General features: G+C 41.1%; 1 protein-coding gene across 6 annotated transcripts in view; it reads left to right on the plus strand.

The window, feature by feature from the left end:
• The window catches only part of LOC119973016 (clathrin heavy chain 1-like), a 68,662-nt gene extending 54,408 nt beyond the window's left edge, over positions 1-14,254 (plus strand). For 3 of the 6 annotated variants that reach the window (XM_038810510.1, XM_038810598.1, XM_038810896.1), the window contains 12 exons: positions 1,873-2,030; positions 2,482-2,646; positions 2,994-3,101; positions 5,238-5,405; positions 6,039-6,188; positions 6,445-6,576; positions 6,689-6,799; positions 7,702-7,872; positions 7,990-8,211; positions 9,477-9,497; positions 11,318-11,393; positions 13,092-14,254. In XM_038810510.1, coding sequence (XP_038666438.1) covers positions 1,873-2,030; positions 2,482-2,646; positions 2,994-3,101; positions 5,238-5,405; positions 6,039-6,188; positions 6,445-6,576; positions 6,689-6,799; positions 7,702-7,872; positions 7,990-8,211; positions 9,477-9,497; positions 11,318-11,393; positions 13,092-13,201 — 1,592 coding nt within the window. In that variant the 3' untranslated portion in view covers positions 13,202-14,254. Of the gene's footprint in view, positions 1-1,872; positions 2,031-2,481; positions 2,647-2,993; positions 3,102-5,237; positions 5,406-6,038; positions 6,189-6,444; positions 6,577-6,688; positions 6,800-7,701; positions 7,873-7,989; positions 8,212-9,444; positions 9,498-11,317; positions 11,394-13,091 lie in introns of all 6 variants that reach the window. The other 3 variants (XM_038810689.1, XM_038810776.1, XR_005462255.1) reach the window with 2 other exon arrangements.
• The last annotated feature ends 917 nt before the right edge of the window (positions 14,255-15,171 follow it).

Below are 15,171 nucleotides of genomic sequence, written 5' to 3' on the forward strand. Positions count from 1 at the left end.
AACAAACTGCCTTCAAAGCCTCCCACAACATGGAAGGTGAAATCTCCTCGCTTCTGTTAAACCCCATATATTCAATGGCCAAATCCAACTATCTCCAGTACAGAAAAATCAATCCCCACAATAAAATTCCCCAGTTTAAAAACAACTATCCAATAAACACCCGATCAAATACCTCCAGCAACTCAACCACCTTCATAATTCTGTCCACTAAACTGATTTTTTTTTTTTCTCCAAGTCGTCCACCTTGGCTTGAGCTGAGCTTCCCCCACTTCTTTCAGCCCATAGCCTGCACCTTCTTCACCTCGTCCACCTTGGCCAAGGCTGTTTGAATTGAGGGCATTGCCATCTCAAATCACTTTCTCATGATCCCTTGATACCCCTGGTGTGATTTTTGAAGCTCTACTGCTGAGATCTCCAGTTAGCAGACTCTTGATACCACAGAAACGTCTGCCATCTTTTGTTCAGGATAGTTCTCTAAGATTCCAAATTCAGAACTAATTCTTTTTCCGCTGTCTTTTCTAGTATCGATGGGGGGGTATGTAACCTACCAATACAAACGAGGCCAAATTTCCTACAAAAATTCAAGTGAAAATGGGCTTAAAATAACGGCGCTACCTCTTGTGACTGCTACCTCACATGTCACCACTGAAAGTCTTTTCCAAAATGTAAATCAAAACCTCCAGATTGTCATTCCATTCTGCTTCATTTCTTGACCTAATTCCCCCCCCCCCCCCCCCCCCATCTGCCTTTGTTCATGTTGACTGCATCCTGCTAATTGCACAATTTCTGCAGCTCTAACATCCAGTTGCTATTTATTATAACCAGTTCCTTCTCACTTAGCCCCTCCATCCTTGCCAGCTAGTGTCCTCCTCCTTCTTCAATCTTCCTTTCCTCCATTCTTGTGTACCAATTTTCCCTGTAACTAATGAATTCCCTCCAAGAAAGTTTCTTGTCCTTGCCTCAGCACTCTAATCCGGCACATCCTGTGACCATGTCCTATCCTTCTCTACCTGTCAGCATTGGTAAGCCTCCCTTAAACCTCATCCGTTGACCAGAGCTCCTTGGTTTGGAGTACATTTGTTGGGTTCCACCTTGGTGCAGTTATAAATGCAAGTTGAACGTCGCTCTTGAGTCCACTTAAGCAAATGACCAAATGTGGTGCACACAGAGGGTCTGCCAAAATAGTTGCCTTTTTTTAACAGCCTTTTCATGCGATCCTGTCACATTTTCTATTTGACAACCTTGTCTTTGTGAATTGTCCTGCGGTGATAATGGGCACATTATTGCAGCTGTCACTCCAGCTAACCTGCTGAAAGAAAAATGACAACAGTCATTGAATTATATGAAAACACCTTAATATTTATTACTGTGCAGGTTTCCTTTAATTTGGATCAAGAATTTCTGTGCTCCTTCCAGCAAGAGCACCAGGGACGTGGGTTCAATTCCAGCTTGAGTCATGTTCTCCCCATGTTTTCCTCCGGATGCTCTGCTTGCCTCCCACAGTCCAAAGATGTTGGGTTAGGTGGATTGGCCATGCTGAATTGCTCCTTGATGTGCAGGTGGGGTTATGGGGAATAGAGTGGGGTGGATGGAGTATAAATGGATAGCTTGTTCAAAAGGGTTGGTGCAGACTCGATGAGCCAAATGGCCCCCCCTTCTGCACAGATTCTGTGGTAAGTTCTTTCCTGCCTATTCACCTGTGCTGCTACCTGATCTTCTGCAGGTTGCTTGCTCAGAGAAGCTATCCATTTCCCACCACAGACTCCCTCTTGAAAGTTGTCAATTGATCAGTTGTATTTTGGTGTATTGTGTTTTGATGTATTATGTAGGTTTGTTAATTGTAAGCATTGTAATCCAAATTTCTGATTTTAGATAACTGGGAAGACCTAGTGAAGTTTCTGCAAATGGCCCGGAAGAAAGCGAAGGAGTCCTATGTGGAGACTGAGCTGATATTTGCTCTGGCAAAGACTAACCGTCTGTCTGAATTGGAGGAGTTTGTCAATGGACCCAATAATGCCCACATTCAGCAAGTAAGTATTGGTTTGTCAAATTATTACATTTAAAACTTCAAATGTCCAAAAATTGCTTCATTCGGTTCTTTAACAGACTTAATTTGAGCATCATTAGCATTTTGTTTGCTAATTAAATGCTTGAACCTGTAAAACACAGCTTTCCAATTTGTGTGTAATCTTGCATTTAAAGCTGAAATGCATTAAAGCAACTTGAACCTATACAAGGAGATTTGTAATGTGCTGCACTAAATGTAGAGAACATTTAGTGGCATAGACTCACTTGATGGGTGGAATAGTGGCTGCCTCCTGTACTGTGAATGACTGATCCTGAAGAGCTATCACCAGTTGGAGATTAAAAATTCTAGCACTTGATATAGAAACACCTGATTATGGCAGTGACGACCATTCAGCCCATAGATCTATGCTGGAGCATATAATGTATGAAGCTAATTTTAACTTCTAAATGTAGGTTGGTGATCGCTGCTATGATGATGGCATGTATGATGCAGCAAAGTTACTTTACAACAACGTGTCCAACTTTGCTCGCTTGGCTTCCACTCTGGTACATCTAGGAGAGTACCAAGCTGCTGTGGACAGTGCCCGCAAAGCTAACAGCACCAGGACTTGGAAAGAGGTATGAAACGTGCAACTATCTATTAAGTTGTTCATTGCCACTGAATGCATCAGTCTGTAACTAGGTGTACGGGATGCTGAATAATATTCCCGTAAGACCTGCTTGTTAGGTGATTTGGACATTCTGAATTCTCCTGTCTTCTTTGGCGGTGTAATGTAAGCCTACTTATGACGCCTTTAACAATGGGCCAGTGAATTGCAGCCCAAGAATGAATAACCTGTGAAATTGTGTCCTGTTTCTATGAAGTAGTCACAAGCTTCACCAAAACTGTGTGCTGTAAATCGAATTGTCATTGGTTTCCAGATTTGGTGTGATTGACCTTTTGAATTGCCTCTTCACCCCTCTAGGTTTGTTTTGCCTGTGTTGATGGTGAAGAGTTCCGTCTGGCCCAGATATGCGGACTACACATTGTCATCCATGCGGATGAACTGGAGGAGTTGATCAGTTATTACCAGGTAATTCCATTTTATAATGTCTGCTGTTCCCCTCTGCTGCAAGTATATCGTCTACCAGACATTCGAGACATGTTCTGAGATGCAAGCCCTTGCTGCTGGTTACTGGTCAGAGGCTGTGTTTTTGGTGCTTCAGCACTTTTTGTGACTACCAGAACTGAAATGTGGACTTGATTTGTGATGCAGATACTTGAGCAGCTTGGGGCATGCTGAAATACAGGATGGATTTTGTAATTTAAATCCAATGTAATGTAATCTGATTGCATCTGAACTGGCTTGGATTTCAACACTGGCAATGGTTTAATATAATAAACATTAAAATTATTGAAACACTGCAGGGAAGGTGTAGTATCACAGGGTAATTATTTGCATGGGAAAACATGGTGGGAGGACCTGGCTGGCGGCCACAATGCTCTCTAGGAGGCTTGTACCTTAATGTGGCAGCATGTTGTAGGCATTTTGCTTCTCCTGTTATTGACTGAACAAACAAATTGGGAATGGATATTAAATTTCCTAGATTTCAGACAAATGCAAGGTTTAATGATTTTTTGATCATTGCTAGAAAGTTAAGAAATTGTTCTATTATGTCATAAGTAGCAAGTGGGTTCTGGAATGTCTTGAAGCACTGGTGGTTTTCCCATTCATGCCAATTTCCAGGTAATACATAGGTGGCAAATTTTCCGCACACATAGCAGGGTCCTCAGGCCTGTAAATACCTGGCAGGACCTGATTACAGACTTTCTGTGTGGCGCATTAACTGTTCACAAATAGTGCAGTACCTTGAGCCAGATGTGAAGGTTCACTGTTCCCTCTTAAAGCTGTCCCACCATAAACTAGGGAAAGAGTTAGGGAGAAAGTAAACATTTACCAAACAAGATAGCTGGTCATTAATTTTTGTCTTGACCTGAGAATATGTATGTGTTAATGTTAAACATTTGTAGGAAAAGAGAGATTCTGATGGAAAAGTATAGAATTCCTGCGAGAGATTCCGATGGAAAAGTATAGAATTCCTGCAGTACATAAGGAGACCATTTGGCCCATGTAGTCTGCACTACCTCCAGTGCACCCAATCCAGAACTTATCCCTGTTACCCTAACTAACCGTTGGACACTTGGTGGATTGGCTGTGCTAAATTGCTCCCTAACCTGTACATCTTTGGACTGTGGGAGGAAACCGTAGCACCTGAAGAAAACCCACACCAACACGGGAGAGTGTAACCTGAGCAGCAGTGCTGCACTGCAAACCATGGTTTATATATTTTTGCCCAAAATGTTTTCTGTTGTAACGTTGCACTGAGTGGTGAAGAGGGCCTGAATTCCATTGCACAGTCGCAATATGTCAGGACTGTTAAGGATAGAAAGGGACTTGCTTTCTAAATGGTGAAAAGCTAGAAAATATGGAGGCCTGAAGACACTTGGGACTCGGGTACATAAACTATTTGAACAGGTACATAATGGAATGTTGGCCTTGAGGACTAGGAATTGAAGGTAGCTAAAGTAATACACTGTTTAATGACATTGTGCTGCTCCACATGTACGTAATGCCTTAAAGACAAATTGGCGTAAAGTGAGTACCGTGTAGATTTACTAGAATAATACCTGGACACTCTAGGCTTAATTACCAGGAAAGATTGCTCGTGGGTTGTATTTCCTGGGTTGCATGAGTGATTAATTTAAGGTATTCAGTGGACTGACTTTTGAAGTCGGCTTTAGGTTGCAGATGGATATATCTGGGGGCAAGTGGGCAAAAAATGGCAGCAGGGGAGGTGCTTGGTGACGAGAATAATGGGTGAGTAGCGATCTTGATACTCCAGTGCATGTGAGTGACAGCAGGTAATTAAGACTAATGAGTGGTATTCATTGATGTTGAAAGGGTGTTTATGCTTCAGTTGTACAGGGTCTTGAGACCACATCTTGGTCTTGTGTTTAAGAAAAGATGTAAATGTATCTGAGGTGTTTCAGGGGGTTGCTAGACTTGCCTGGAGATGGTTATATTGTGAAGAAAGGTTAGAGGGCATTCTGATCTGGTCAGCCAGATCACATTGAATAGTGAAGCCAGCTCAAGGAACTGAATGGGCTACATTTCTTCTGTTGTGTTATTGTTACCCCTGCATAAAAAATTTCTTCATTCTACACTTAGGATCGAGGGTATTTTGAGGAACTAATCTCCCTCTTGGAAGCTGCATTGGGTTTGGAACGGGCTCATATGGGAATGTTCACAGAGTTGGCAATCCTGTATTCTAAATTTAAGCCTCAAAAGATGCGTGAACACTTGGAACTCTTCTGGTCCAGAGTTAATATCCCAAAGGTATTTGCACCATTTATGCTTCCACTTAAACTGATGCTGCTTCTCCATCCAGGCTTGAACTACCATACATAGTGCACCATTCTTCAGAAAAGCTTCAGTTAGTTTAAAGGTGATGGTGCATGCATGCTTGGTTCCAGGTGGAATTTTCTTCAGATATTTCTTTCTAACGTTAATCAAGCTAAATGTTTTTAGAGAATGCCTATTCAAGATATCTGCCACTAACCACCAAACCAGCATTGGTTTGGTGCTAATTGTAAAACATTTTGAACATTCCAGTGGCAAGGTCAGCTGTGAGGTGACTTTAATTTAACGTACTGCGTTAGAAGGGTGATGAGAGCAGCTTCACCTTTCAGGAAGGGCAGTTGGATAAACGCTTGAAATAAGGTTTTGCCGGGAACAGTGGGGAAACTGGGTGATGTACCAAAAGCAGACGTGCTTAACAGCCGCCGTCTGTGCTTTATCATACTTGGGCCATTTTCTGTACAGAACCGTAAAGATAAATACAATAAAGATCATTTACTGAATTTGCATGAAATAGTCTAGAATCTCTTTTTTGAAAATTTGTAATTGGAATCTATTTGATTTATGTAGATTGGTCTCCATTGTTGCTAACTTTTGCTGCTTGCTTTCCAGGTCCTTCGTGCTGCAGAGCAGGCCCATCTTTGGGCTGAGCTGGTCTTCCTGTATGATAAATATGAAGAGTATGACAATGCAGTAATTACTATGATGAGTCACCCAACCGATGCTTGGAAAGAAGGGCAGTACAAAGACATCATCGCAAAGGTACTTGTTGCTGATATGCTATTGTACCCAGTGTGAAATGTCCTTCCTCGCGCCTTGTTTCTGGGTAGATGTGCTTTTGTGCGAAGATTGGTGTTGCTTCATCACTTGGGTCGAAATGCTGAATAACATGGGGCACTTTGGCATTGCATGTGGGTATGAGATTTAAGACTTGACAACTTGAGTAAACTGTCCTCTTGCCAAACCATATTTTGACAAGTGGCTTGGGCAGATGCTAATTCTCAATTTTTCCCTTTAGGTTGCCAATGTAGAATTGTATTACAAGGCTCTGCAGTTTTATTTGGATTTCAAACCGCTATTGATCAACGATTTATTGCTAGTGTTGTCACCACGTTTAGACCATACCAGGGCAGTCAGTTTTTTCAGTAAGGTGAGTCACTATTCTTACACAGAAAAATCTAACTGATTTTATTGTGGTGATGTGTCTTTTTAGATGTGTGTGGGCTTATTGCTGATTTGATTTTTTTTCCTTTAATTTACAGGTGGACCAGTTGCCGCTAATTAAACCATACTTGCGCTCTGTCCAGAATCACAATAACAAATCTGTGAATGAAGCTCTGAACAACCTTCTTACTGAAGAGGAGGATTATCAGGTCAGTGCTGCAATATATGAACCTCCTGCAAAACCTTTTATGAGCAGGGCCACTAACTGCTGTGAATTCCCAAACTAACCCGAGTGGGGATAAAAGGGGTGTTTTCAGGATGACAGCCAGAGGAGGCTCACAATGATTCCTGAAATGGAAGTTTGTTGGTTGAGGATTTTGAGTCTGTACTCGTTGGAGTTTAGAGGGTGGATCTTATTGAAACTTGAGGGTGTTTCCAATTGTAAGAAAACGGACACAATCTCAGACCAAACAGACTATCCTTTAAAACAGATGAGGAGGAATTTCTTCAGCCAGAGGGGGGTGAATCTGATTAACTCTGCCGCAGAAGGCTGTGGAGGCCAAATCAGTATCTTTACGGACTGATAGGTTCTTGATTGATTGAGGGATCAAGGGTTATGGGGACAACCATGATTGAATGACCGAGCAGACTCGATGGGCCAAGTGACCTAATTCTGCTCCTCTATCTTATGGGTTTGGGTGAATTGGCAAGCTGTTTTTTTTAAATGTAGCTTGGTGGCCTTGCTCTGGGTAGTTTCCTTATCTATCATCTTTAGAACAGATCTACTTGGAATTTTAGATAGCAAGGACATCCATTGCTTTATACCTCTGACTCTGCTGCTTCAGGGAATTCTTTGCTGCCTTGCTGATTAGCTATAGATTTGGCTTTGAACCCCTGTTGCCTTTTGAATGCTGTGGCTACTTAAATCAAAGCCCCAAGATCTCTTCCTACTGAAGAGCTGCTGGTTATCTGTCAACCCTTGTGATTCTGTTGGCATGGGAGCAAGTATAAACTTTTATTTTTTAATAATTTGGGCTTTGTACTTTTAAGGCTCTCAGCAACTTATTTTCAGAAATCTGTTCCTGACTTGGCTGTTTTCTTTCCTGCACAGGGTTTGCGTACCTCTATTGATGCATACGATAATTTTGACAATATTATCCTTGCTCAGCGATTAGAAAAGCATGAACTAATTGAGTTTAGGCGCATTGCTGCTTATCTCTACAAAGGTAACAATCGCTGGAAACAAAGTGTGGAACTTTGCAAAAAAGACTGCTTGTACAAGGTAAGCATTTTTTGAATGCTTTCAACCTGATTCTACAGACCTCAGTAAGATATTTGATTCTGAGTGCTTATTTTGTGCAAGGCTTATACATTAGAGTAACTGTCTTGTGTTTTGTAGGATGCAATGCAATATACAGCAGAATCCAAGGACACTGAGCTCTCTGAGAAGCTCTTGGAATGGTTCTTGGAAGAGGGCAAGCAGGAATGTTTTGCATCCTGCTTATTTACGTGCTATGATTTATTGCGGCCTGATGTAGTTCTGGAGCTGTCGTGGAGGCATAACATCATGGACTTTGCAATGCCGTACTTTATTCAAGTTATGAGGGAATATCTTAGCAAAGTAAGTGAACCTTTAAAACACTTTTTTTGCACTACTTTCAATCACACATTGGCCTGCCAACGACAATAGAATTTGAGTTTAAGGAAAAAAAACTAAAGCTGCTTGCTGTAAGATTGCATCTGCAAATCAAGATTGAACCAGTTTGGAAGTTTAGCGATAGCAAATTGTCCATTGGCATAGTTTTTCAGGCAGGCTTTCATGTGTTAACATTTTTTACCCGAGTATAGACATCCTTGCATTGCATGAGTAGAGTTGTTAACTTTGATAAAGTGCACTTTGCACCTAGTTTTTTTGTTATATTCCTGTTCCTGCTAGCCCCAGGGCTTGTGCATCCAGCATAGTAACTCATCCCAAAGCGCTTCCTGGACTGTTGCTTAAAAATTTGGTACCAGACTACAAAATATTAGGTTTAAGTGTCTTAAGAAATGTCTTGAGGAGAAAAAGGGAGGGAATCCCCCACAAACTTTAGGAGCTGAATGATTCCAGTGGTGGATTGATTTTTTAACATGTGCACAGAATTGATGAAACCGATCTTTGTGGAGCTTTGTAGAACAGTGACAATTGAGGTCTAGCAAATTGAGCCAAGCAGCTTTGGCTTGGAAGCTAGGTACAGTGTTGGGCTGAGTCAGCAAACTTTGCAGGTTTTACCCATCATCATAAACATGTGCTTTACTCGTGGCATTTTTAAAAATTGGATGCAATTCGAGCTGGAAGATGATCCTCTTGTGCCCTAGATGCAGAAAATTTTCAACTGGTTCAAAAAGGAACGAGTTTAAAATTGCAACATCAACCATATGCCCATCTTCTGATTGGCTGAAACGTAGGTAGGCTAGAATAGACACATGAAACACTCTTGGATTAGCTGTTGGCAAGTGCTTCAGTAGGCATTTGGGTACTGTATATCTAGAGTCTGCATTAGTTGTCTATTTTGAGGACTGTGTACTTATCATTTCCAGTTAAATTAGGATTACTTGCATTGCTTGGGGCAGTGAATTGCAGATGGTGCAGACTTGCATATGTACATAATGGCTAGCCTACAGTAATGCATGCTGAATTCCATAGTTTTTGGTGGCAACTAGCCAACTATTACCTACTTGGAGTGAAGGTGTTTGAGTTGAGGTGATTTCTTTCCATCCATTGAGAAATTGAAGCATCTCATGGTGCTTAGCATCTTTTTTTTTCCCTGTATGGATCTCAATTGTGTTGTGATTTTAATTTGTGCTTTTACTCTAGGTTTCAAGTTTCACCTCTGAATTTTCTTGCAGGTTGATGAATTAATGGAAAAGGTGACCATCTGATTTTTCTCTAATATAGTTGGACTCTCTGCAACGTAGCTGTAGGTTTTTGTTCAATGCAGAGGGAGTTCCTTAACCTGACTGTAATTCAGAGTGCCTTGCAATTCTTCTGTAGATGTTGACTAATCCTTAGTTAATGAGTATCTCCATTAACAGTCATTTAACGCTTTAACCACTTGCTGCCTTATCTAACTGCTGACTTGTCTAACTGAAGATTTTGTTCAGTTTGATGTACTTTTGCCTTCAGAGACTCTTGCGAAACATCCTCTCTGCATTTCTTTCCTCCCCCTGTGGAATGTGGTTTCAACTTTCCCACTCTAATCCTGCTGGGCATTTTCACCACTTGCTAAACAAGCTGTTCACTCTCTTTTTTGCCCTAACGGAATGAGTTGACTTGGCCAACTTTTTACTTTTAATGTTCTATCCAAGAGGTTTTCTCATTCTGATTAAGAAAATGATTGGCCCACAAGAAACCTGCTTGTTTTTTTTGAGATTTCTTTTTGATTGCGAGAAATGATTTCTTTTTGATTGCCATCCACTGTCCCTGCATCTGCAGTGGTGCATTGCAGCTTTAGTTGTCAGTGGCAGTGTTTAATTTCCCTTAACAAAGCAGCGTAATAAATGTTTTCTTTTATCTGGTTTCCTTCCCTGTTACAATGTTTGAGCTGAAGTTAACTGCTCAATAACTAATTAAAGCCAAGCAATGTTGATACGGCTAACTGGCACTTGATGCAGTCGACAGCAAGCGGATAGTTAGAGCTTCATTTGCTGCCTCTTTGATCACACTGGAATCGGTTACAATGTTGGACTAATTTGTTGGATAATTATCCCTCTTTCCTGCCATGTTTACTACAGAAGATTTTGGTGTGGGTTGCAATTTCCTGCTTGGGATACTGGCTACTATCTCCTATTTATACCCCTGTTCCAAAATGTCATTTTGGAAAAATTCTTGTAACTACCTGAAGGCTGGGGTAAATATACTAATTTGTGTATGGTGTTAAATGTTACAACGCCCTATGTTTGATAGACTGGCTGATTGCTAGGGCAGCAATAGAGGCCACAATCTGCCCTTTGCATGCTTTCTTGATTCTGAAATGAAATGAAAATCATTTATTGCCACAAGTAGGCTTCAAATGAAGTTACTGCGAAAAGCCCCGAGTCACCACATTCCGGCACCTGTTCGGGGAGGCTGGTACGGGAATTAAACCCTGCTGCTGGCCTGCCTTGGTCTGCTTTAAAAGCCAGTGAGTTAGCCCTGTGCTAAACCAGCCCCTGATTCTGCATGCTTTCTTGATTCTGGACCCTCCAGTGACTCCAAAGAGTGCAGGTACAGTAAATTTAATTATTTAAACCCATGCTTACTGGAACCTGGATCCATTAAGGTACTTTGTTTGTAGAACCATCTCGTCACCAAGTTGTCCCTCAAAGGAGAAAACTAGGAAAATGTCTTGTGCAAAATTTACTCCTAGCCTTTTGCAATCTTTATGTTCATTTAACATGGACAATTTCTTGCATTTTTAACATTAAATGCGTGGTAAGGTTATGCATATTAATCATTTGCAATCTACACAGTCTTTCCATGTTCAATGCATTGAACCCAAAGTGTAGATTTTAATCGGGTAACTTGCTCACTGTAGACTAAGTTCCCCATCACATAGAATGCCTTTGTGGCTTTCCTAATGCAAATACAGGAAAGGTAAGTATCCTGGTCGTATTAACCCTACTTTGGATGCTTATTTTGTAACGTCAGATTGGAGGATAAATGGCTTTTCGTCTTAACTGAGTCGTCTTCGTTTTCCTTTAAATCATAGGTAGATAAACTTGATGCTTCAGATAGCTTAAGGAAAGATGAAGACCAAGTGACTGAACCAGCTCCACTAGTATTTGGTAGGTTTGCTTAGTTGAGCTGTAATATATAAATAAGTGCTTTTGGTTTGAATGTCACAATGTCAAAAATTATAACTCTTTAGAATCCAATTGACTGCATTCCTTCGCCTGGTCTACATGCAACTCAGTCCCAAATTTGTAGTTTGTTTGCTCATCTATCCCAGTGAGGTGATGTCCAAGAGCAAAACTTGAAACCTAGTACAGAAAAATTGTGCAGGTGCTGGAAGTATCCAACCGGTCAGGCAGACATGGAAATGATGAATTGTATTGTGGGCTTGGCTTGTCAAAGAATGATTTTTGAACCCTTGACATCTTCTAGCTTCAGGTATATGCCTGTTTCCTCTCTTGACGTGTTGGATGTCAGTGGCCATCGCCACAGAGTAAACACTAAGGGAACTGAGTGGCGCAGGGTGTATTCAATGTCTGGAACTTCCCACAAAATGTTCTGCTAATATCACTGCGGACTGAGCTGAAGGACCCTCGCTGGCATGGGCCCATCAGTGAAGAATTCCATACTGGACCCTCACGCACTGTTCAAACCATTTGATGACTAATCAATAGCCAACTCTTCTATTAAAATTAGTGACTACAGCACAAAGCATTCCTTCATGAGATTAATGAACTATCATACAAGATTAGCTGCATGCTAAATATCCAAGTAGCAGCCTATAGATGAGATTAAACAAAGCTGCTATTCACATCAAAGTAAGTTTCACTGCAGCAAGTGGGGCTAAAATTCAACTAGGTTTTTCTGTACATGTGCTTTCAATAATATAATTTTAATCCCAAAGCATCTTGAAAGCTCCAGCTTCTCACCTTGTACCTCTTTTCCCAATTTGATGCCTTGCTTCTGCTCTCTGCTAACTTTTATGCCCTCTTAAAGACCTGTTCTTGTACAAATCACTTGTCACCAGCAAATTGAGCCTGGTTCCCTATATCTAGGTACAGATTTGATGCCCTGCAACAATTTTCTATCCACTCAATATTTCCCTTTTCAACCCTTCTACTTCAATTGGTGCAGGGTTGTATGTCTGCCAATTTGTAAACACTATATCCATTGTATCTACACTGGCATATCTTTGAAAGTTAATTTGTCAAACTGGCATCACCAAGTTGTGGTCTGGGCTACTGATTAAATTGTGACGTTTTTTGTCACCCACCCAAAGCAGTAGCAATGTTGAGATTCCACCTCTGGAAATTTTAAGACTGCTTTCTCCATGATCTATTCTGAAAACTGCTTAATTCGTGGATCTGAGATGGGACGTGTTGGCAAGTTTGTTTGGAGCATTTGGTAACTTGGCACCATGAAACTCCATTTTATAAAGCAGATTTGCTTGGGTATTTTTTTAATTTGCAGTACCCAATTCATTTTTTCCAATTTAGGGGCAATTTCCACGTGGCCAATTTGCCTACCCTGCACGTCTTTGGGTTGTGGGGGCAAAATCGATGCAAACACAGGGAGAATGTGCAAACTCCACACAGTGACCCAGAGCCAGGATCAAACCTGGAACCGTGAGGCAGCAGGGCTAACCCACTGCACCACTGTGCTGCCCTGTGGTATTTTTTTTCTCTAGTCTCAAATGGATATGAATTAATGGTAGCGGTCTTGAAATTTGTCCTATGTAAACCACTGGTGCCCATTGCAGCAGTATATGATGCCATCCGAATTGTAATATATTTTACCTTCTGGTTTTCTAGGTCAGCAGTTGATGTTGACGGCAGGCTCCACTGCAGTTCCCCCGCAGCCTGGTTATGCTTATGGTTATCCGGCTGGCTATGCTCAGCCCGCTTATGGCTTCAACATGTAGAATACCACGCGTTGTCAAGTTTCACCATTGCTACCCAAATCTTCATGAAAGCACATGACCTCCATAAGAACACCGGATTATGGCTGAACACTTCTGCAGCATGAAGATTTATAAAGGACTTCTGTTACTGTTATTTATTACCCACTATTACATTTCAAAACACTAATGTAGCTTTTTTAAATTGTATTTAGGAAATACAAATTGAGAGGCACTGAAGAAGGTTAAGGAAAGTATTAACTGGTTTACTGAATCTAGTAACAAATATTTCCAGTAGATTAGCTACCAGTTGTTTACGAAGCTGGTGGCTTAGTGCAATGTGAACTGTATTTTTTCCCACCCATGTATACCTTGGGTGATGCATTGAGATGAGGAATAATGGTACTGAAGGCAGCATTCAGATATTCCCCTGGAGTTTATGCTTGGAATTAACTTTCAGTATTTGCATGCGTTGCCAAATATTTAATGCTAAAAAGTGCAGTTAGAAGGCAAATACAGACTTGTTTGCGTTCTTTATTGGTACAGCACTAAATTCTCGTTTTGGCCTCCCCTTGTGTGGAAGGGTTCTAGCTTCTATGGATGGAGCACTCTGTTCTGCATCAGTTCGGGCCTCCATGCCAAAAATGGTGTGCGTGCCACTGTTAATAAACATTTGTGCCTAATGTAAAATTTATGATAAGGAGCCTTGTTGCTAATCATGAATATTAGGTTTAATAGAATGTAACCCAAGGTGTCAGTCAGCAAAGTTTTTTTTTGAATATTAGCAGAACGCACCTGGCAAATCGTCTTTGTTGAACAGCAGTTAGTTGGGGGCCATGTGATAATGAGAATTGAATTCAGCCTAGTATGAAATGCTGGTTTGTGGTGACAGTGCATTTAAGGGAAATTTGTGCTGTTTAAAGCTTCAACATCAAAGGTATTGTGAATATTTACTTTGTACAGTTGCGCAAACTTATTGGTTAGCAAAAAGAAATGGATGTGCATTTGACTTCCCCCTCCTGCTGCCCTCATGTCGTGTTACCAGAGGGATTAATAAAGTTTACACAATTCTCATGACACGGCTGTATGCTCAGTAATTTTGCCTCTAATGTATTTACTTCCCATGAGCAGAAACATTAACTTCAAGTAAGCCTAAATAATGTATGGCTTCTGATGGTAATGGGATGATCTGGCTCTCTTGATTTTAACCTGGATTTTTTTTTTTTTGGAACCTGACTAAGATGCCAGCTATTAAAATGCCATCAGGCCTGTCATTTCAGAGCAGAAGGTAATTTGCATGTTTACATGCACTGCTGGAAACCACTTTGAAGCTGAAATGTCAGCATTGGAACCTGTTGGCTCGGAATGCAGTAGATGTTGGATGCAGTAGCCAAAAGCTGACATTCCTGAATTTGACATCTAATTAGAGGATGGCAATGGTTAGCACTGCTGCCTCTGTGCCAGGGGCCTGGGTTCAATTCTGGCCTTGGGTGACATGTGTCAAGGGTGGGTATTGGTGGTCTGAATATGAATTGTAGCTATGCAATAGCTAATTGAACATGGCATTCATAATTTGGTATTAATTAGGACATCATTCCATCCTCGGAGATGCATTGGCTTTGTTGTTTTGCTTGATAGCAGCAATTGGTATACTGGTGTTTATAATGTGTATCCTTGATAAAATTGGCATAAGGGGAGGTGGCAAAGTCTAATTATGAAACCATTGTTAATTATTGTAAAAACCATTTTGGTTCACTGTCCATCCTTCCTGGTCACTATAACAATGTCCTCCACTTTTCCCATCAACTGTGACCCCCCCCCCCCCCCCCCCCCAAAAAAAACCTTCCATGAATGACCAGGCTGTTACAAACAGCCAATGAAGATTGAAGCAGACATGATTTGTCTGTAACGCAGACAGGTTTACTCTGCCCAAAGTTGGTCCAAATGGATATTTGGCCCATATGGAGCTTTGGCCCACTTCTGGATGTTATAAA

The sequence above is a fragment of the Scyliorhinus canicula genome, chromosome 1 (assembly GCF_902713615.1).
Source record: "Scyliorhinus canicula chromosome 1, sScyCan1.1, whole genome shotgun sequence".
In the NCBI taxonomy this organism is placed as follows: Eukaryota; Metazoa; Chordata; class Chondrichthyes; order Carcharhiniformes; family Scyliorhinidae; genus Scyliorhinus; species Scyliorhinus canicula.